The 20,785-nt window shown below is 38.8% G+C and overlaps 1 protein-coding gene across 2 annotated transcripts in view; it reads left to right on the top strand.

Moving 5' to 3' along the window:
- Positions 1 to 20,785, top strand: part of PTPRG (protein tyrosine phosphatase receptor type G) — a 701,884-nt gene that overhangs the window by 663,748 nt on the left and 17,351 nt on the right. For both annotated transcript variants that reach the window (XM_021695223.1, XM_044921263.1), the window contains 12 exons: positions 432 to 528; positions 5,313 to 5,395; positions 5,584 to 5,718; positions 6,723 to 6,857; positions 8,712 to 8,884; positions 10,608 to 10,743; positions 11,304 to 11,450; positions 13,158 to 13,251; positions 14,144 to 14,220; positions 14,711 to 14,839; positions 18,050 to 18,196; positions 18,860 to 19,002. In XM_021695223.1, the coding sequence (XP_021550898.1) occupies positions 432 to 528; positions 5,313 to 5,395; positions 5,584 to 5,718; positions 6,723 to 6,857; positions 8,712 to 8,884; positions 10,608 to 10,743; positions 11,304 to 11,450; positions 13,158 to 13,251; positions 14,144 to 14,220; positions 14,711 to 14,839; positions 18,050 to 18,196; positions 18,860 to 19,002 (1,496 nt within the window). The remainder of the gene's footprint in view (positions 1 to 431; positions 529 to 5,312; positions 5,396 to 5,583; positions 5,719 to 6,722; positions 6,858 to 8,711; positions 8,885 to 10,607; positions 10,744 to 11,303; positions 11,451 to 13,157; positions 13,252 to 14,143; positions 14,221 to 14,710; positions 14,840 to 18,049; positions 18,197 to 18,859; positions 19,003 to 20,785) is intronic.

The raw sequence follows: 20,785 nt of genomic DNA, 5'->3' as shown, positions 1-20,785 counted from the left end.
GGTGAATGAGCTGCCTGAAGCCTTCCTCTGTGCTCCCACCATAGCTTCTTGAGGCCTCTTTTCTATTAATCACATTTGACTGTCACTATTTTTGGCATGTTTTCCTCCCTCATCAGGCTGTGGCATATTCAAAGAGAGATATGATGTTTTATAATCCCCATGCCTAGGTCACAATCTGGAATGAAGTAAATGATTGATGAATTAGTAAAAAAAAGAAATCCTTTTATCTTCTTCACATCCTCTATACGTTTGTTATGAATATGTCAGTTATTTCTGAAATTGAGTTTGGGGAGATAATGGTGGCCGCGGCTAGGGAGTGAGTAAATACTTCATGCTTTTGGATATATAGTTCCTTTCTTCCTACACCTTTGCTAGACATCGAAAGTGTGTCTAAAATCTTTGAAATCTTGATTTTTTTTTTTTTCCACCAGGAAGTCCAACGCTGTACGGCCGATATGAACATCACTGCAGAACATTCCAATCATCCAGATAACAAGCACAAAAACAGATACATCAACATTTTAGCATGTAAGTAATAAACTTTAAACTATCTGCAACTGTGAGGAAATTAAATCTTCATGCTGGGGATAAGCCGAAAGCCAAGCAATCCGAACCAGGAATGCCAAGAAAGAATTACATTCGCCAGTTAACCTCTCGTTAGCCCATCTTCAACAGAAGATAGGAAGAAGTAGGGACATTTACAGCCCCCTGAGTCTTTCATTAAGCTGTCAGATCTCCGCTTAAGAATAAGGTGGGACTGGGGCGCCTGGGTGGCTCAGTCGGTTAAGCGGCTGCCTTCGGCTCAGGTCATGATCCCAACATCCTGGGATCGAGTCCCGCATCGGGCTCCCTGCTCTGCGGGGAGCCTGCTTCTCCCTCTCCATCTGCCTGCTTCTTTGCCTACTTGTGCTCTCTCTCTATCTCTCTGTCAAATAAATAAATAAAATCTTTAAAAAAAAAAAAAAAAGAATAAGGTGGGACTGAAAGAAATGTTCTGAGCTTCGTGGTTCTCTCATGAAGTGATTTCATACCAGACGCTGGGAACCAAAGTTTGAATGTCCTGTGGCTCTCCTGACGTTGTTTTTAAGTGGGGAGAGCCAAGTTGTTAAATAAAATAAGAAATACTGAAAATGGAATCAATAAGCTGAATTTCTAAGACTAGGTAACATACCTTCAGTGGTCTATACCGTAAGGGATGGAGCCACCAGTCCTTGGGGCCCATGCGTTTTGTCCTTTCTACCATTTTTCCAAGGTCAGGAGTACTCTGGCGGTTAGGGATACAAACAAATAAGCATTCTTCTTACAGAGCCTTATGGGAATACCCTAGGAGCACTACTTCTGTGGCTAAAGTGCTACTTCTCCTAGACATTGGGGGTTTGGGTCACTGGCAGATAATCTATGCTTTGATACTAAAGGTGGGGGCACACGTTTATGGTTAACATACACTGTGGTAAGGAACACATTCCATAGGATTTTATAGTGCATTAAATTGAACCATTTAAATGTGAACACTACTGTAGATAAAGCTTTTTATAATGCTTTAGTGAGATAAAAATCACATACCATATGAAATTCACCCATTTAAAGTTAATTTATATTTAAATGGGAATTTAAATATAAACTGAATTTCAGTGGTTTTTAGTATACACGCAGTTGTACAACCATCACCACTATCTAATTTTAGAACATTTTCAACACCCCAACAAGAAACCCCATACCCATTAGCAGTCGTTCCCAATTCCTCCTTTTCCCTAACCCCTAGAAACCACTTACCTACTTTCTATTTCTATGTATTTGCCAATTCTGGACATTCCATATATGGAATCATAGAATATGTGGCCTTTTGTGTCTGGGTCTGTTCCACTTAGATGATGTTTTCAAGATTGATCCATGTTGTCGCTTAGATCAGTACTTCATTCCTTTTTAGGACTGAAAATTACTCCTTGGTATGGATATGCCACATTGTGTTTATTCGTTCGTCATTTGATGGACATTTGGGTTGTTTCTACTTTTTGGCTATTATGAATAATGCTGCTATGAACATTTGTGCAGACATATATTTTCAATTCTCTTGGATATATACTTAGGAGTAGAATAGCTAGGTCATATGGTAACTCTATGTTTAACATTTTGAAGAACTGTCATACTGTTTTCTAAAGTGGCTATACCATTTTACATTTCCCCCAGCAGTATATGAGAGTCCCAGTGTCCATATTCTCATCAACACTTGTTACTTTTATATATCTGTATCTATAGATATATAGATGTAGATATCTATCTATAGATATATAAAATAACTCTGCTAATGGGTGTGAAGTGGTATCTCATTGTCATTTTAATTTGCATTTCCCTAATGAGTAATGTTGAGCATCTTTTCATGTATTTATTGGCCATTTGTAGATCTTCTTTGGGGAAGTATCTATTCAAATTCTTTGCCCATTGTCTTTTTGTTGCTGAGTTGTAGGAGTTCTTTATACACTCTGGATATGAATCCCTTATATAGATAAACAGTTGGCAAATATTTTCTCCCATTCTGTGCATTGTCTTTCCACTTTCTTGATGGTGTCCTTTGAAGCACAAATTATTTTAATTTTGGTGAAACATAATTTTTCTTTTGTGGCCTGGCTTTTGGTGTCATATCTTAAGAAACCACTGCCTAATCCAAGATCATGAAGATTTACACCTTTGTTTTTGTCAGAGTTTTATGGTTTTAGCTCTTACATTTAGATATTTTATTCAAATAACTCTTAAATGTATGAGGTAGGGTCCAAGTTTATTCTTTTGCTTGTTGATAGCCAGTTGTCGTAGCACTATTTGTAGAAAAGACTGTTCTTTCCCCCACTGAATTGTCTTAGTGCCCTTATTGAAAGTCAACTGACCATAAATGTAAGGGTTTATTTCTAGACTCTTAGTTCTCTTTCATTGATTTATATGTCACCTATGGTATGTGATTTATATGTCTATCTTTAGGCCAGTACCACTTCGTCTTGATGACAGACTATAGCTTTGTAGTATATTTTGAATTCGGAAACTGTGAATGCTCCAACTTTGTTCTTCTTTTTCAAGATTGTTTTGGTTATTCTGGGTCCCTTGTGTTTCCATATCAGTTTTAGGATCAACTTTTCTATTACTGCGAAAGATGTAGCTGGGATTTTGATAGGCATTGCATTGAATCTGTGGATTAATCTTAACAATACCATCTTCCATCCGTGAAGATGGGATGTCTTTCCATTTATTGAGGTCATCTTTTACTTCTTTCAATGATGTTTTATAGTTTGCATGTGTTACACTTCTTTTGTTGAATTTAAGTATTTTATTCTTTTTGATGCTATGGTAAATGGAATTATTTACTTAATTTTGAAATCTTTCATTGTGTATATAAGTACAATTTTTTTTTTTTTTAAACATCGATCATGTATCCTACAACCTTGGCTGAACTCATTTATTCTAATAGTTATTTTTTGTGGATTCCTTAGAATTTTTATATACAAGGTAATGTCATCTACTGAGAGTTTTACTTCTAACTCTACAGTTTTAAAAGAACCACAAGACATTTTTGAATAAGAGTATTGGTTCCACTTATATGAGAGAATGAGGAGCTAACAAAGAGAACAAGAAAGAGTCAAACTTTTTCTCTCCAGTCTTCGAATGCATGGACTCTGACAGTATTTGTTGGCCAACCTAGCCAAGGCTCACCTTGCCGAGATTATAAGGATTTGTCCATCTATATACCTCATTTCTAACCATGTAAATCAGGCAGGGATATATACACATGTGTGCCTTGAGTATATCCACACATACCATTCTCTCCACCATGGCAATCCTTCCTTCTGGTGACCTCAGTGTTTGGCTGAAAGTATGTGGCAAAAAAGAGGGAGGAAATCAAAGAAGTGTCTACGTGATAGCCCAAGGGTCACGGTGTTGCCTGGAAAGTGTGCCACCTGTGGTTTGTTATGGTTGTACTCTCACCAGTTGATTTATGGTTTCACTTTCACAAATTCAGATTAGATGTGGTTTTATTTTCCTAAGTTCAGAAAGTTGGATTCTGGTGTTCATGATGTCTGGTCAGATTCTGGACACATCACCCATCATCTTGGTCTACCCCTATATTAAGGGCTTAGTATAGCAAGAACCAGGATGGAAATGTCATTAAACAACTTACTGTGCAGGAAATAAAATGTATGAAAAGCCTTCTCTCACAGAGCCATTACAACTTTCAAGTATGGTGCTTCTGTACCATCTCCTGTATTGATCTATTTAGAGAGGCTGTTACCTTTTAGATTAAGTATGAATTTTGCAACTTGAAGAACACGCATTCTTATTTGTAATATGCAATATAGTGCTACTGAGCTAAGGCATAGTGGTTTGTATTCTGATAACTTGGGGGGAAATTGTCATTTGGAGCCTGTTTCTAACAGGCAGCCCTTCTGCATAGCAAGTGTAGTCTGAGAGTTTGTCAGAACAATAAACAAAATTCAGAGTCACAAGACTGGAGAAGGCTTTCAAAAAGTGCTTGATAAATAGTCTGAGGTCATTAATGTCTAGGCTAAGCCACTCTTTGGACTTCTTCTTGAACTGGACTTTTATGATTATAACCAGAAATGTAAATTTACTTTTGCCCTTTTTGTTCCTAGCTAGAGGAAATAAAATTATGACCTTCACTTCTTTTTATTTCATTTGCTGTCCTAAAAATTCCAGTTCACTTTGCTGGGCAACAAGAGGCACATATTCCACTTTTGTGTTCATAAGCTGAGGTTGAGTGGATCCTAGAATCTGATCATTCACCAGATTCCTGCAATGAGATTACTCTCAGGAACATCTCTGGTTTCCTCAGTTACTTGGGTTCTATTAGGGTAGAAGGGAGTCTAACTCAATTTAGCAAAGGAATCTCCTGAAAATAGACGTTCAACAAATAGATGTTGTTCTGGACCTAATGTAACAATCACTTTTGTACATTTGTATTAATGGAAAAGGGACACAGCCATGTGTAATCAAAAGCCTTGGTTTTAAAATCCAGGACAAGGACACTTTGGAGGGTTGCAACTTGAAATCATTTTACATGAACTAATAAGGACTTCAGTTTGCATTTCTTGGGCACTCACAGGTCAGAGCATGATGTAGAAATGTCCCTGTGTTTTTAAGATGGGTTTCAATGCTGTATCTTTAAATTTTTAGCTGTTGTTCTGCCAAAAGTTTTTTTGGGGTACTCTGGGAGATGCCACATTGCCGATTTGCCTTGTTTTCTGCTTTAGAATGCTGGTAGTTTTTGAATTACACATTTTGTTTTTGTTTTTTGTTTTTATCCTCTACAGATGATCACAGTAGGGTGAAGTTAAGACCTTTACCAGGAAAAGACTCTAAGCACAGTGACTACATTAATGCAAACTACGTCGATGTAAGTCAGAAATGTTTTATAAACCTGTTTCTCATAATTGAAGAGTGCCACAGAGACTGTTGAATGTGTTTTAATACTGCACAGAGCTTTTCCTAAAAACACAGCCTATTCAATATGGAAGGCACTTGAATTATTAACTGGTCTGTGATACTGCTTTCATCTTACTTTGTACTGTGTCATCTTTGAAGGGTTACAACAAAGCGAAAGCCTATATCGCCACCCAGGGACCTTTAAAGTCTACATTTGAAGATTTCTGGAGGATGATTTGGGAACAAAACACTGGAATCATTATCATGATTACGAATCTTGTGGAAAAAGGAAGAGTAAGAGCCTCTTGGCTTAATATCTTAATCATGTACCTTCATTCAAAACCTCTTTATGGAGCACCTGCTGTAGGGTAGGAACTTGACCAGGTATAAAGAGTTAAGGAGATGAAAAGCATCCTCTCTTGCCCCTACCTTGCTTGTGGTCTGGTGGGAAAGAGCTGAGCGCTTACAAGAGGGAATTAAATGTGGCAAGTGGCAAGAGGGATGAGTAGAGTATTCGAATGTGGATGCTGTAAAAGGGATGGATACTCCCCTAGGACTGAGATTTTGTAAAGGAGCTAATACGTGAGGTGAGCTGTAAACAATGAGAGAGGAGGAGGAGTTATAGAACGACCTTCTAAGAGGACAGAAAACACAACAAACAGGGAAGTTGGCAGAAACGTAGTGTAATGGGGCTGATAGTTCCCACAACTGATAGTTGGGGGGGGGGGGGCAGAAACACTGTTGAAACACCTTGACCATCATTAAGAGAACCTTTTTTTAAGATTAGAGTTAGTAGATTAGGAGTTTATATTACATGACGCTGATTGAGCCTGGAATAAAGGCTAAGCCTCAAATTCATTACTCAGAATCGCTACAGCTTCCCCTTGACTGTGGAGTCCCGGTTTCACCTTTGGTGACCCAAGAGGTAAAATGAAGATTTTCACTGTTATAAGATTCTCTTGCAACTCGGAAGGCAGCCCAGCCTCCTCACATAGCCAGCCGTATTGCTTATAGGCCAAATACAGGTTTCTTTCTGAGGCCCTCTTCAAAGTGCATTGTCTGTTGAAAGATGATCATGAATATGAGACCCATTTCACAAAGGATCTTGCCCAAGGTTGTCCCAAGGTTAACCTCTTCAGGGGTTTGTCTACCTCTAAGCCATTGGGCCCATATGTTCCTTTTTCAGTTCAACTATATGGTGATATTACCTGTTTTAAAGACGCTGGAAATCACATTACCAACAGTACAACTGTGGCATAAATTGCAGTTGGAACTGACAACTTTTTCCTTTTTTGCAGCGAAAATGTGATCAGTATTGGCCCACAGAGAATAGTGAGGAGTATGGAAACATTATTGTCACCCTGAAGAGCACAAAAGTACACGCCTGCTACACTGTTCGTCGTTTTTCAGTCAGAAATACAAAAGTGAAAAAGGTATTGAAGGAATATGGGTGGGCTGCCAGGGCATCTCTCTTTAAACTTGTATGAAAATTACTGTACAACCAAGGCCAATTCTCAGAACCAACTTGGCTTTAAAAAAGTATTTTTAAAAAACATTTTTTCACAACTCCTTTGATTGACATCAATGTATGCTGTGAAAGATACTGGCAGAGCCCATAATAGAATTTAACTGGCCTGATTAAATTCTTTAATCTCCTCATGACGGTTTCATTTAAAAAAAAGGGGGGGGGGGGGGGGTACTTCCAGGTCTCGGTGACCAGCAACTACAGCAGCACCTGTTTGTGGGTTTAGCTTTTCAATAGCAACCTTCTGACAGTTTTCAAGTATTTTCCCAAACTGTGTTCCAAGGAACGCTAACCCTGCAAGATGCTTGCAAAAAGGAGATTCTGCTATTTAATAAGTATGGAAAATGAATGCTACATAATATGTATTCCCCTTTAGAAATATGTACAATTTATGCAAGTGGCCAGAGCACTAGTTAAGAAACCCTCTTTCACTTTTTTTGCCCAGTGTTTCCTAATGCTACTCGACATAACCCTTTCCTATATAACTGTTAACATCCAATTTCCACACCTTGTGGAAAATGCTGCTTTCAAGTTATCTCAATTTCTTTTGTTCAAAATCTGCTGTTCCATCAAGATTCATGGACCATGACAGCATTACTAGGAACTCTAGGTGGATGTTCATTAAGAAAATGTAAAGTAATTGCTCTAGAGAGACTTAGGAATGGCAGTTGTTTGTAGCAATGGATGTAATTTTTTTTTTCCCCCCTAAGTCTTGGCCATCTTTGGGAATGTGATCAAACTACAGCCCCCCTGCCCCAGAAGAATTCACATTTAGTCCAATTTTTATATACAATTTCATTGGCTCCAAAACCCATCTGTGATCCAAGGTTTACAGTCTTTTTCTATGTTTAGTTTTTTTCCCAGAATGGCAGAAGTATATAAAAGTCAAGTAGCACTATATTTATCTGTGTTCTAATAGAGCTGTTAGCTGGCTTAAACTAACCAATAATCAGCTTATGTTTACAAAGCCCATTGCTCATGGAAACCCTTCAGGTATTTAAACATGGCCCACTTATTATTTTACAAACCACTCAAGTTGGAGGACAGAAGTCAAATAGGAACTTTAGGTGTTTTGTGCAAGAGGAAAAAGTAGTAACTGAAAAAGAGGAAGAAATAGGAAAATGAGTTAAAGGAAGATTTCAGAAATCAAAGCCATAAGGCTTCTGGAGCCCAGGGCCAAACACCTTAAATGCTCAAGCTGATTAATGACCTTGAGTCATCAAAAAAAAAAAAAAAAAAAAATTCAGACATTTATAAGTTTATTGGTTATAAGAAAAACTTATGACAGCAAGTTACCTGTTTGGGGAAATTTTTCATCCAAAAAGCTCAGCCACTTAAAGGAAAACTACTCTGGAAAATTCATTCATGAAAGTGACAGATAAATTTATTATTGATGTTGGAGACTGAGAATCACTTCCTGGAGTATAGCAGCAACCAGCACTCCGGCTCCTGAAGGTCCAACCCAGACAGCAGAGAAAGATGGGAGTCATGGCCCACAGTCAGATGAGAGCAAAGGGACCACAGCCTTCTGGAGTCGGGGCAGGAAGTCAGAACATGGAGGCTTGTGTAGAAATTACAGAGTGCATGAATGAGACGGCCGCCAAGGGGAAAGTACCTAGCTCAAGAGCAGTAGTTAGGGCACATGAAATGGAAGGTCATGTTTCATACATCCTTATGTTTTTTTGTTTGTTTTTGGCTTTTTTTTTAAAATCCAAAATGCCCACTGTCTGCTTAAAGACCTCTCTTTTCACCTTTCTGCTAGGGTCAGAAGGGAAATCCCAAGGGTCGTCAGAATGAACGGGTCGTGATCCAATATCACTACACTCAGTGGCCTGACATGGGAGTTCCTGAGTATGCCCTCCCGGTCCTGACCTTCGTGAGGAGATCCTCGGCAGCCCGGACACCAGAAATGGGCCCTGTGTTGGTGCACTGCAGGTGGGGCCATCTTTGTCCTTCTTGTGCCTGGGATTCAACATCTGAAGTGGGCAGAGTGGGCGGATGTGGACCGCTGGGGCCCTGCTTTGTTTGATTTAGAAGCAGAGTCTTCCACTGAAAACTGGGACCAGTACAGCCTGTTAGGGTTCTATAAAATCACTGCATTCTCAAAACATTCTGAAATCATCAGCTATCTCTGAGGCTAAAACAAAATCTGCTCTTATAGAATGAATCTGCAGTTTTTAATAACATCTATTAATAAAATCCCCATTGTTTACAGGGAATCTTGAAGCTGCTCCTATTACATGGAAATCTGACCTTAAACACAAGTCCAGGGCTTTCTACACTGGAGAGGTTGAGGTTTTGTATATGGCTCTTCTGTAGGGTTCCTCTAAATAATAAAATTCATTGTAGGAGTGAAAAGATCTTTAATTTTTTAATTGATACATGCTCTAAGAAAGACCTTTTTCAGAGCACTGGGAAAGCCTTTTTTCCCTTAACTACCTTTAACAACTTTAATAGGTGGTTTAACAATACTTTTATTATCTTTCATTTGTAATTGCATTCTTGGCTTTTTTTTTTTAACTTTGATATTCAAATAGATGGTGCCTCTTCTGTGAGTTATGTTGCAGAGCTGCGTGGCATTTTCTAAGCATTTCTTCTGGGCTGTTGCTCATAACATGTGATCACAAAGCAAGTCCTTGGCAGATGTTGGAGCGCAGCCCCTGTTTAAAGCCTCATGAAAAGTACATTCTCTTGCTAACCCATTGAGGAATCGCTAAAATAGACATGAGAGTCTGTCAAAGAGCTGGGGTATCAATGGAGCAGTCCTGTGAGGTGGGGAACCTGCTGGGGGTACTGCAGACGCCCATCTTCCTGACTGTTGTTTCTTAGTTTTGTGTTGGTTTGTTTTGTTTTGTTTTTTAAAGATTTATTTATTTCTTTGAGAGAGAGAGGGGGGAGGGTCAGAGGGAGAAGCAGACTCCCTGCTGAGCAGGGAGCCTGATGCGGGACTCGATCCGGGGACTCCAGGATCATGACCTGAGCCGAAGGCAGTCGCTCAACCAACTGAGCCACCCAGGCGCCCTTGTGTTGGTTTGTTTAACAATGAGGAAGTGTGAATAAAAGAGGCCAGATTTTGCAGGCGTGCCATTCTGATTCCATACGGGGCTGACTAAAGGAAGGCACCCCTTTAGTTAAGAACTTTCTAATAGCGAACAGACTAGGGAGGTGTGCAGAAAGGGGACTTACCGAAAGGATAATGGGTGCTTCCAGAATCATAGAGAGTTGGAGAACCAGGCACAGACTTCGGCATCAAGGACACAAACTTCCTACCTGGGGTCTCGGCACACAGGGTTCTGGTGGGGGGATGCTTCTGCCAAGAAGGGCTGCTCTCCGTCCCTTGCATCACTGACTTCCATCCTTGGCTTGAGCAGCAAGCAAGACTGAGAAAGCAAATACATACGCAACATTTTACCCCAGCTCCCGTGGTATTTATGAAAGGCTGTCTTTGCTCTCCATCAAGACTCCTGGGAAATGTCCTAATGAAGTTTTTGGATGCTGTCCACAATGAATGACCTGTGTCAACTCTCTACTAGGTTATCTAAACAACAAGGTTATTTTTAAGCTCGTTCGCTATTTAGACGGTAATTTTTCCAGTCTACAGTTAATGCATGACACGAAAGAGCAAAAGGTGGCGGCTGAGTGTCTTCCTTTCTTCCAGTGCTGGTGTGGGCAGGACCGGCACCTACATTGTAATAGACAGCATGCTGCAACAGATAAAAGACAAAAGCACAGTTAACGTCCTAGGATTCCTGAAGCATATCAGGACACAGCGTAACTACCTCGTCCAGACTGAGGTGAGGAGTGGCTGCTCGCAAGAGATTCTAGCACGTGCTTTAAATGAAAGTTGAATGGTACTGAGGAGAAAATTCATTCTTGTAGGGCCCGAAGGAACGTACAGGTTTGTACTGGAAGCTATGCTGACCATGAGACTGTTCTTTGACTCCCAGTTTCCCATGTCTGTGTGCATCTTACGTGTGATTTCTCAGTCACGACACCAACACTTAGGAAGCAAGATGCAGCTGTATCTAGTGCTGTGTTTGAGGCCATGGGGAGTTAAACAGTTGTTGTCGGGCCTGAAAAGTTGAAGGGTTTCTAAAGACCTTCGTTAAACACATTTCTCCACGGCTTGCTGCACTGAACCTACTGCTTGGGGCATGGTATGGAAAACACAGTCCTGACCCTAAAATAAGTTATGAGGGATAAAGCAGTGAGTATGGGAGCAAGGCACCTGGCTGTAAATGCTTGAAGGAGCTCCCAGGGAAGTCCCTGTGAGAAGAGTTGATCAGAGGTCAGCTTCATGACTTGGATAGAAGTGGCTACCCTTTACCAGCTCTCCTCGTTCTGTCCCTTTTAGGAGCAGTACATTTTCATCCATGATGCCTTGTTGGAAGCCATTCTAGGAAAGGAGACTGAAGTATCTTCTAATCAGCTGCATAGCTATGTTAACAGCATCCTCATACCAGGAGTAGGAGGAAAGACACGGCTGGAGAAACAATTCAAGGTAGTGCTCTGATTAAACGTCTGGGGGTCATATCTTTTTGGCATGAATTACCAAATCCCTGAAAGGGATTACCATTTGTATTCTTCAAATGTAACGGGAAGCAAATAAAGTTTCGACCTGTGTATGAACTGTTGGGATCCTAACACCAGTTGGAGTCTGTCACTCTAGTCCAAAAAATAATGCTGTACTTCTTCTGAACTAACTTATCTTACCCTTAAGAATGATTTATTTTGGGGACAGTAGGTCAACAAATAAGCTATCTGAAAGACTATCAGATAGTTTAGAAACTAAAAGAGGTACTAAGGAATACCAGAAAGAAGTTAACTTTTCCCAGAGGATTCTTCTTTTGCTTGGATAAGGGCATGAAGAAGTTTAAAGGCAGTTAAGGTTTATATGGAATTAACTGAGGGAAAGGTTAAAAAAAAAAAAAAAAAGACCATAAGGACAGTAAAATAATTAAGATCATTAAAAGCTCAGTCCTTTATTCTAACCTTCAAGTGCTGTCCCTCCAATTATTAAGTAGTTTCTTATTTATTGGTGTCTCATTAGTCTTTTCAGTTTTTTTTTGCATTATTCCACATGTAATTTCTCATTTTGTATCAAGATGGAAAGAATGAGGTATATCTGTACAATTGTACTTTTCATGGTAAAACTTTGTGAAACCATCATTTGAATCAATGAGACTGCCAAGCAAAGTAAAGAGCTAAATTAATTTTCATTCCATAACAATCTTAAATTTCTAGCTCTCCTTTTAAAACATCCTAGCCATTTGAAAAACCATTTGAGGTAATTAATAATGAGGACATATCTCATTTTAAATGTTTAAAATTAATTCTTAAAAAAAAATTAACTATCAACATTTCTTAAATTCTGCCTTTTCTGTTTCTGCAATATTTGTTTCCACAAATTTTGACGAATTTTTTAAAAGAAATCTCTTCATTCCCTTGGAAACCAGGTAATTGGTTCTTTGGTAGGCACTAACAAGTAGAAGGAAAAAAACAAGAATCAGAGACTTGAAAACTACACCCAAGGCCCTGGACAGTAGTACGAAAGCTAAAAAAACAAACCCGAGGATTGACACAGTGTTTAACCAAGCTATACAAGAACAGGAAGAATAACCAAACTACTGGGCTACTTACAGTGGCCTTAGAACAATGTTAGTTTAGTTCAACAGAAACGTACTGAGAACCTAGATTAGCTCCTATGACTATAAAGCAGTCTTTTCTAGTGTAGACCCACCCGAATCTCATGTGCCTGTGAGAAATTACGGAAGACAAATTACAAAAAGCAGTGACATTTTCAACAGAAAAATCCAGATGAACTCATTAAGTATTTACTGCCCACACTGAACCTATTATCAGAAGCCTAGGGCCTGATAGTAGAAATAAGACAAGCTTACCCCTAACCACGGTAAGGGGACAGAAGTAACCACTACTAAAACACAAAAATATATTCTTTAGGATAGAAAAATGTTTTTGCTCCTCAGTAATCCAATTACTGATTGGCCGCCTTTTGCCAGATTATCAAGCAAATGCTATCAATTATAACTTTGTTTTGTTGTTTCCCAGCTTGACTGAGATGTAACTGATAAATAACATTGTGTAAATTTAAGGTTTAGAGAGTAATGACTTGATGCTTGCATATATTACAAAATGATTATCACAGTCAGGTTAGTTAATGAAAACTACAACGTTGCTTTTCTTTCAGCTGGTCACACAATGTAATGCCAAGTATGTGGAGTGCTTTAGTGCTCAGAAAGAGTGTAACAAAGAAAAGAACCGAAACTCTTCCGTCGTGCCATGTAAGCTCTTAAAATCAGTTTGACTTGGTTGAGAGTGTTAGTATTTTTTCACCGAATTTTATGTATTATGTAGAGAGGCCGCAACTACCAAGGGGAATAGTTATGCCAGGAAAATTAAGGCAGTTTGATCAAACTAGGAGGGGTGACTGTCCATGCCAGCGAATTGCTGCATCAGTGTGACATGAAGTCTAGCTTCCGTTCACCTCACAATTCAAGAATTAGGGTACTTCTACATTTTAACTTAAAAAAAAAAAGTAAAGCCATTATCACTGTGGCATTAATACTCCTAGAAAAACGCGAGTCTCTGATTAATCTGTACAACTGGAATGCATTATTACATTCTTCTGGCTATTGAGACCAGGGTACTGTGGGTGGATGGGGACCTTGGTATAAATAACTCGGGACCTAGCGGAGGAAACTGTGAGCTGTAGATACAGCACGGGCGATCACTGGAGAGATTCTGAGACTCTACTGACCAAGGCCACTGTTTTCTAAGCATGTTACGGGGAGAAAAATGGGAAGGGAATGGCAAAAGAGCAAAAGTATAGTGTGTTGGTATAATTGTAAGAATATCAAACCAGGGCCAAAAATTATCTGAAATCCTCTGTCATCTCTGCACAGAGTGTTCTCTTTGTGATCTGCTGTGAAAACCTCTCTCACAGTAAGATTTTATTCCTGTAATGCCTTTACCCTTCTGGGAATGTGCAGCAAAATTCCATTTACATTCTGCCTTAGCTGACCCTTTAGCTTAGTCAAAACTATAGGTGAGTTTTAAAATGAAAGGGGAGCCAGGGAAATAGATTACTCACCAAGTGAATCTCAGAAAGCATTATTGGTTCTGTGTGTGTAATAAGGCAAATGTGGTGTTTTTTTTGTTTTTTCCATACTACAGCCGAGCGTGCCCGAGTGGGTCTTGCACCATTGCCTGGAATGAAAGGAACAGATTACATTAATGCTTCTTATATCATGGTGAGATTCAACAGTTAATTATAAATAAATTCAATTAAACTAAAAGGTGCTAAAGAGCAGATACCACCTATGTGGCTGATTTCATTTTTCGAATAATTTCTCGATGTGTAATATAAAAATTAGAGAGATTTCTGTATCTGGTGACCTTTAACAAAAGACTCCGAATCAGCAGGGGTACAGAAATCCTTTAAGAAAAGTGTTAAGGAATTAATTTTCTTGTTAATTTCACCCATCTAATGTTTGAATAAATGTTGAAATTGCTGTTAAGTAAAAACAGCAGGGGTAACGAGAAGGGAATTGTAATGTGGAGATAAAATGATCTACACGTGTTAGTATGTACATCTAAAAATTAGCCACATGTACAGACTGCCTTTTTCAATTGTTTAAGTGAGGTCAAAACAATGCTGTCTTATTTCATGAACGGATTTTACTACCCCAACGTCAGAATAAAATGTTTGTAACTGCTGATTTTCCGTCTCCCTAACTGAAGGGCTATTATAGGAGCAATGAATTTATTATAACCCAGCATCCTCTGCCACATACTACGAAAGATTTCTGGCGAATGATTTGGGATCATAATGCACAGATCATTGTCATGCTGCCAGACAACCAGAGCTTGGTAAGCAAAGCACATCTGCTATATATTAATGAGCCTGTGAGGCCGTAAGCATAAATCATTCTGATACCTTACCACAGGCCTCCACTGTGTGTGTGTGCTCGGGAGGGCACCTAGACTTCTCTCATCTTTAAGTCTGAACGCGTTCCTTTTGTATTCTTACGGTACAGTTACTGTCCCTGTCAGCTCCATCACTTGATGTTCTCGTGCTGTACCATGGCCGGGGAATAGAAGGTTTTGGAAAAGGGCCTTTGACTAATCTCCTTTAACATGTGACCTTAACCTGACCTCTCAGTTGCTAGGTGTCATTTGTAAAAAACAAAATAGCAGCTAACATTTGAGTATGTAACTGTGTTTACATGTATTAACTTGCTTAATCCTCTCTACCACTATCATTTCATTTAATAGCTAAGAAAATTGAGGGAAGTAACTTGCCTAAGGGCATATACACAAATAATTGGAGGCAGGATTTGAACCTGCGTGACCTTTTAATCCTTTGCTATGCTATTTGTCCTACCCCACATCAGAGAAAGGTTTCCTAGCCCTACCCCAAAAACTTTATATCACAAGTACTAATGATGTATCATTATTTCTCCCCCATTCCACAGGCAGAGCAGATCCATTACAGGGAAGGAAATACAGAAAGGCTATTTTGTTCCAATTTAAAGGTGCTTTTAAGACCTTGACTGAGCCATAGCCTCTTTCTCTCCTCCCTTGAGTCCTTCCCTGCTGTGTCTGGAGATTATGTAAAAGAAGGGTGAACAAATCTATCAAGATGAGCTTAACTTTCAGAATTAGTTGGGTGGTCAGAAGTTATTATGAGGACATGTAAGCCCACAAAATGAAAACAAAAAACAATGAGGAGTTGCTTCCATGAGTATCAGATTAGTGAATTTTTTTAATCAAGAAAGAACAGCATGTGATTGAACCCCTAGTCTTGATGACATGCATTTGACTGTGTGCCCAGTCAGTAGGAACTTCTTCACTTTGTCGCATTTTGCTCCAGCTTCAGAATACCAAGACTGCTTCTGTATGATAGAATGGCAACAAAATTGAGAATCTTAAGCTAAAAACTGGAGTGTAAATTTTCAAATTAGCTGGCAATAGGGGTCTATTCTGTTTGGCATGTGGGAATTGGAGGCACTTAGGGTTGTTAAAACGTTCATTTGTTGGATGAGTCAGTTATTTTGTTATTGTCACTTAACACAGGATGGTCACCAAAAGCATCTATCACACAGGCTCATTTGTAGTGGGTAGGCTAGACCACCTGAGTCCATACATGCTCTGCAGACAGTGAGGACCTTGACCTGCCCCGGAACAGGTCATCTCAGTGTCTCAGGCTGAGGGAGACCTGGCTAGAATCCTGCATGTCTGCATTCTCAGCTCCGGAGTTAAAAGTCAGATTTATTAGTGCACATTTTTCCTGAAAATGTAGACTCTCTTTGTTTGCTTTATTATTTATCACTGCTATAACTTGACAAGACCATGATGCTTTGAGTAGCCCAAAGTCACTGGTTCCTAGCTCAGAAAGCACTGTTAAAAATACAGGGACCTTTGATCTACAAATATATTTGTAAGCAAAATAACCACGAGACTGGAGTTCCTGCTGAATTAAGCAGCAGCATGTATTTTTCATAGTCTTTGAAGATGATCAGTTTGCGCTCTGTATACAGAAGGTTTTTGTTGTTTTTTGCCTTTCTTCCACCATTATTAAAATCCCTTTGGCAGTTATTAGGCCAATTTGGTAATTTACGATTCATGTTAATTTCTTAGAGGTACATAATGTTGTTATTCCCACTTTTCAGATATGGAAATTAAGGCCCAGATTAATTTATTCAGGATCACATCCAATCCTAAATCCTATGCTTAAGCTGTGCATATTGATTAAATGTATAGGCCCTGTCCATTATTACCTTACATCTTTAGTATCTGTTAAAAGGGTCTTACTTCCATTTCCTTGGACAAAATGTATTAAAACCCCTGACAGTTACAGACTTCTTTTGTATAGACTAAACCCAATTGCTAATCTGTTTCCCCTTATGCTGAGCTTTAAAAATAAAAATGTACTTGGCAATAAGCTATATTGAAACTTGAAAGGGTGATAAGTCTTATTGGACTGTTGGCTCATTTCTGATGCAACAATGTAAGATTAAACAAAACCTTCTTTGTTTTGAACATTAGAATTATTTCTGACTTCACTAGTAGTATCTAAGCATTTTCAGGAAAATGCCCCTAGAAGTATAGATAATGCTGGGCAAAGCAGAGTTTGCCATTTGAACTGGTGAGAAAAAGAGGCATGGCAATGGGGGTCAGGGGTCTTATCTTAGGATATCATTGTACTTCTCACAAAATCTCCAACATATGTACCCCTTAACTTTTTCTTAGGCCTCCACAGTTTTCAGGGATGGAATTCAAATACCACGCCTGAATATTTATTTTTAATCCTAAAATAGATGAACATTTAAAGTTTGCCTGATTCAAGGCTGAAAGACTTTTTCTATGTTAATCTCCATTTGAAGCCTAACATGGATAGATTAACTGGTCTTTGAAAGAGCACTTTGTACTTCATGCCAACATAAGCTTATTTATGCATGACCTCTTCCCAGACAGGTTCTGTTGCTTACCATTTAGTAGCAGTGTGACTTGAGACAACTTAAGGACTTCCCTGAGTCTTGATGTCCTCCTCTGTAAAGACAGATGATAAAAATCCCTTACCTCACTAGTATATCGTAAAAACTAAGTAAGATAATGTTGATGAAATTCCTTGGCAAAATGCTAATCAACTGTAGAACTGTTTACATAATCCATAGGAAGTAAAAACTAGGATGTCTTAGTTGCTTAAGCAGTTGTGAAATAATATACTAACCCCAGTTGAGAAATTTTCTATAATGTATCACAGTAAAAAAAAAAACCAACTTAAAAACAAAACAAAACAAAAAACAACAACCAGGATCTAGGTCGATTAATTTTAATATATCACCTCTAGAGGGAGCATTTTTGGTTGTTACAGTGCCCTAGGTGGGAAGTGCTAGGAAATGGTTATTATCGAGTATATTTCACAATCACACTGAACTTGGTGAACTGGGCACGATGAAATGGTGACTCGGGAGGTACAGGAGATGGCAAACATTATAAGTCACTTTGCAAGAAAATTCAAAAACAAATGTTTGACAGCACTGCAGAGGAATTTTTTCTTTGGGGGGGTTCCCACAGGCAGAAGATGAGTTTGTATACTGGCCAAGTCGAGAAGAATCCATGAACTGTGAGGCCTTTACCGTCACCCTTATCAGCAAAGACAGACTGTGTCTCTCTAATGAAGAACAAATTATCATCCATGACTTTATCCTTGAAGCTACACAGGTAACTTAAACCTCCAACAGACATACTTGGGCCCTGCATCGTCTTTAAGTAATAATAAAGTCACTTGCCACCCTCGGGACAGGCTCAGGCATTTGAGTATGACTTAATTTTAAATATGTACACTTCCCTTTTTCCTTCCTTCAAATATTTGCTTTTTCCAGCTGGGTAGATGAAATGTAACAGTTCCTCTGAGCATGCATACAAATAGGTCTGTTGACCTAATTATGAAAACAATATACTAGAGTTCAACAGTCTCTTTGCCCCCAGAAATGTAAACCTTGCAATGTGTTACAGATGATAATAGTAAGGCCTTTTTTTTTTAGTAAATGACATTTTGATATGTAATAACTTATTATGGGGTGGGGAGAAAGAAATGATGATCTAACCCTTGGTCTTTTTTTCCTTCAAATGTATAGATAAGATAGAATAGGATATAAAGTCTCTTATAATTTATTGTCACTTAAAACTTTATTGTCCCCAGAACAAAATAGGATTCTACCATCATGACCTGGCCGTTTTTTAAGGGCAGGAAGTCAGTCCTCCCTAGTATTTGGCATTTGTCAATTACCTCTAATACATAGTTTCTCAGGAGCAAGTTCTAGTCCCCAGATTATAGGTGTCAGGAAATAACAGATGGGCTATGACTTGCTGTATTGGTTATAGGATGACTACGTCCTAGAGGTTCGGCACTTCCAGTGTCCCAAATGGCCTAACCCAGATGCCCCCATCAGCAGTACTTTCGAACTTATCAATGTCATCAAGGAAGAGGCCTTAACAAGGGATGGCCCCACCATTGTTCATGATGAGTATGTATTTCTTAATTTTAAAATTCAAACATTTTTCTTGTTGAATTGCTTTGGGAGTGGAAAGGGAAGATCATGACCATTCTGTGTTACCAGTGTGTACAAGGGCCTGTTGTAAATCTGTTTGCATTTTAATGTGTCAGGCCCTTCCCAGACTTCAGATATTCCTGGAGTGTATGTTCTAGAAGGTCAAAGCACTATACCAGCCTACAAAAGTAGACTTGCAAGCTTCCTGAGGATTTATGTTTCAAAAACACTAATTAAACAGAAAATGTAAATAGTTAATAACTTAATTAAATATTTATTTTTATATCCCTGCAAACACTTATTAGAGAAGAAAACTTTTTAAATATGGTTTAGTTGATTAGGAGTGAGAAAGTTACTATTAATGATAAATTTAGAGTTTACAATGTGTTTTGGAAGTTTAAAGAATATGACTCTCAAGGAGAACAAATAATTTGCCCCTGGTGTCAGAGCTTCTAGGCATCCACATGGTATTCAAACCCAGACACTTTCCCCTTTAGTCAGAGGGAAAGGTTGATAAATAAACCTTATAGTATGTGAATATTTGGAGTCAAACTTCATGGCTGAGATTGACCTGTAAATCAGTTTGTAATCCCAGATTGTTTAGATTCTCACAAGCTTTTAGCTAATATGGCACCAATTATAGATCCTCATTTCTTTAAAAACAAAAAAAATTAGAGAGTGGGGGCAGTGGGAGAGAAGCAGACTCCCCGCTGAACATGGAGCCCAAGTGGGGCTGGATTCTGAGACCCTGAGACCATGACCTGAGCCAAAACCAAGAGTTGGATGCTCAACTGACTGAGCCACTCAAGTGCCCCTCTATCCTCATTTCTGTTTTACTTCCAAGGTAGCTCCTTTGGTCAGCAAATTCTCAGTGTGTACCCATTACGTTCATTAAATTAACAACTACTCTGGAAGCATAGTTATTAATCAATTTGAGAGTAAAGCTTATTGTTAAGTCTTTCATTTTTTCTAAACGAATGCTGCAACATGAAGTGAGCACAGACTTTCAGTGTAGGTCAGTACCTCAGATCATGGTTCCTCATATTTGAAGATGGCCCTATTAACTGGCTGCTTCCAAAGATTTTTATGTTCTTTTTTTCAAAATGTTGGTCCAACTCTTAATTAGATTGAGTTTAGGGGGGGAAAGAAAGAGGAAAACATTATAGTCATTACTAAGATGCCTAGAAAGGGGGCAACTGCCAGCAGTGTTTAAATAGCGAAGCCAGCATCAAAATAACTGGGCAGCTAGTCCTGGTCTATGGAAATTTGGGGTATGCAGTTATAGTATAACATTAGGGCTGCTTCTATAGTTTTTCCCCCTACTAATCTGTATTAGCTTTCCAAATACCTCTGGGGACTGAATTCTAATGCTGCTGCCCAGTTCTGTGACTGATGTTGTTGTGATTTTGTGCTCAATGCAGTCATGCAGCTAAACTTATATTTCATGGTAAGGGATGTGGGAAAGAAAAAACTAGCAACTTGTTAAACCATTTAAAAAGAACTATCTGATTCATTTGTCTGTATTCAGTTTGGGGGTATATTGTCTTATTGAGTGATTTTTATTTTATTCCACATATATGACCTCTGAAATTAATCAAATGTAGCTTGTTCTTAGGCCTGCATAAAAGAGCAAATTAACTCTGAACTAGATCAGCACAAATCATGTAAGTGAGCTGGACTAAAAGCCACTGAAGAAACATGTTCCTTCCTTTATCCACTCTTCAGGAGATAAGCAATTCTGTAGAAGTTATTTTTCCAC

Source organism: Neomonachus schauinslandi, chromosome 1, assembly GCF_002201575.2.
Source record: "Neomonachus schauinslandi chromosome 1, ASM220157v2, whole genome shotgun sequence".
NCBI classification, from domain to species: domain Eukaryota; kingdom Metazoa; phylum Chordata; class Mammalia; order Carnivora; family Phocidae; genus Neomonachus; species Neomonachus schauinslandi.
Note: the sequence above shows the minus strand (reverse complement) of the source record. Positions and strands in the feature narration are given on the sequence as shown.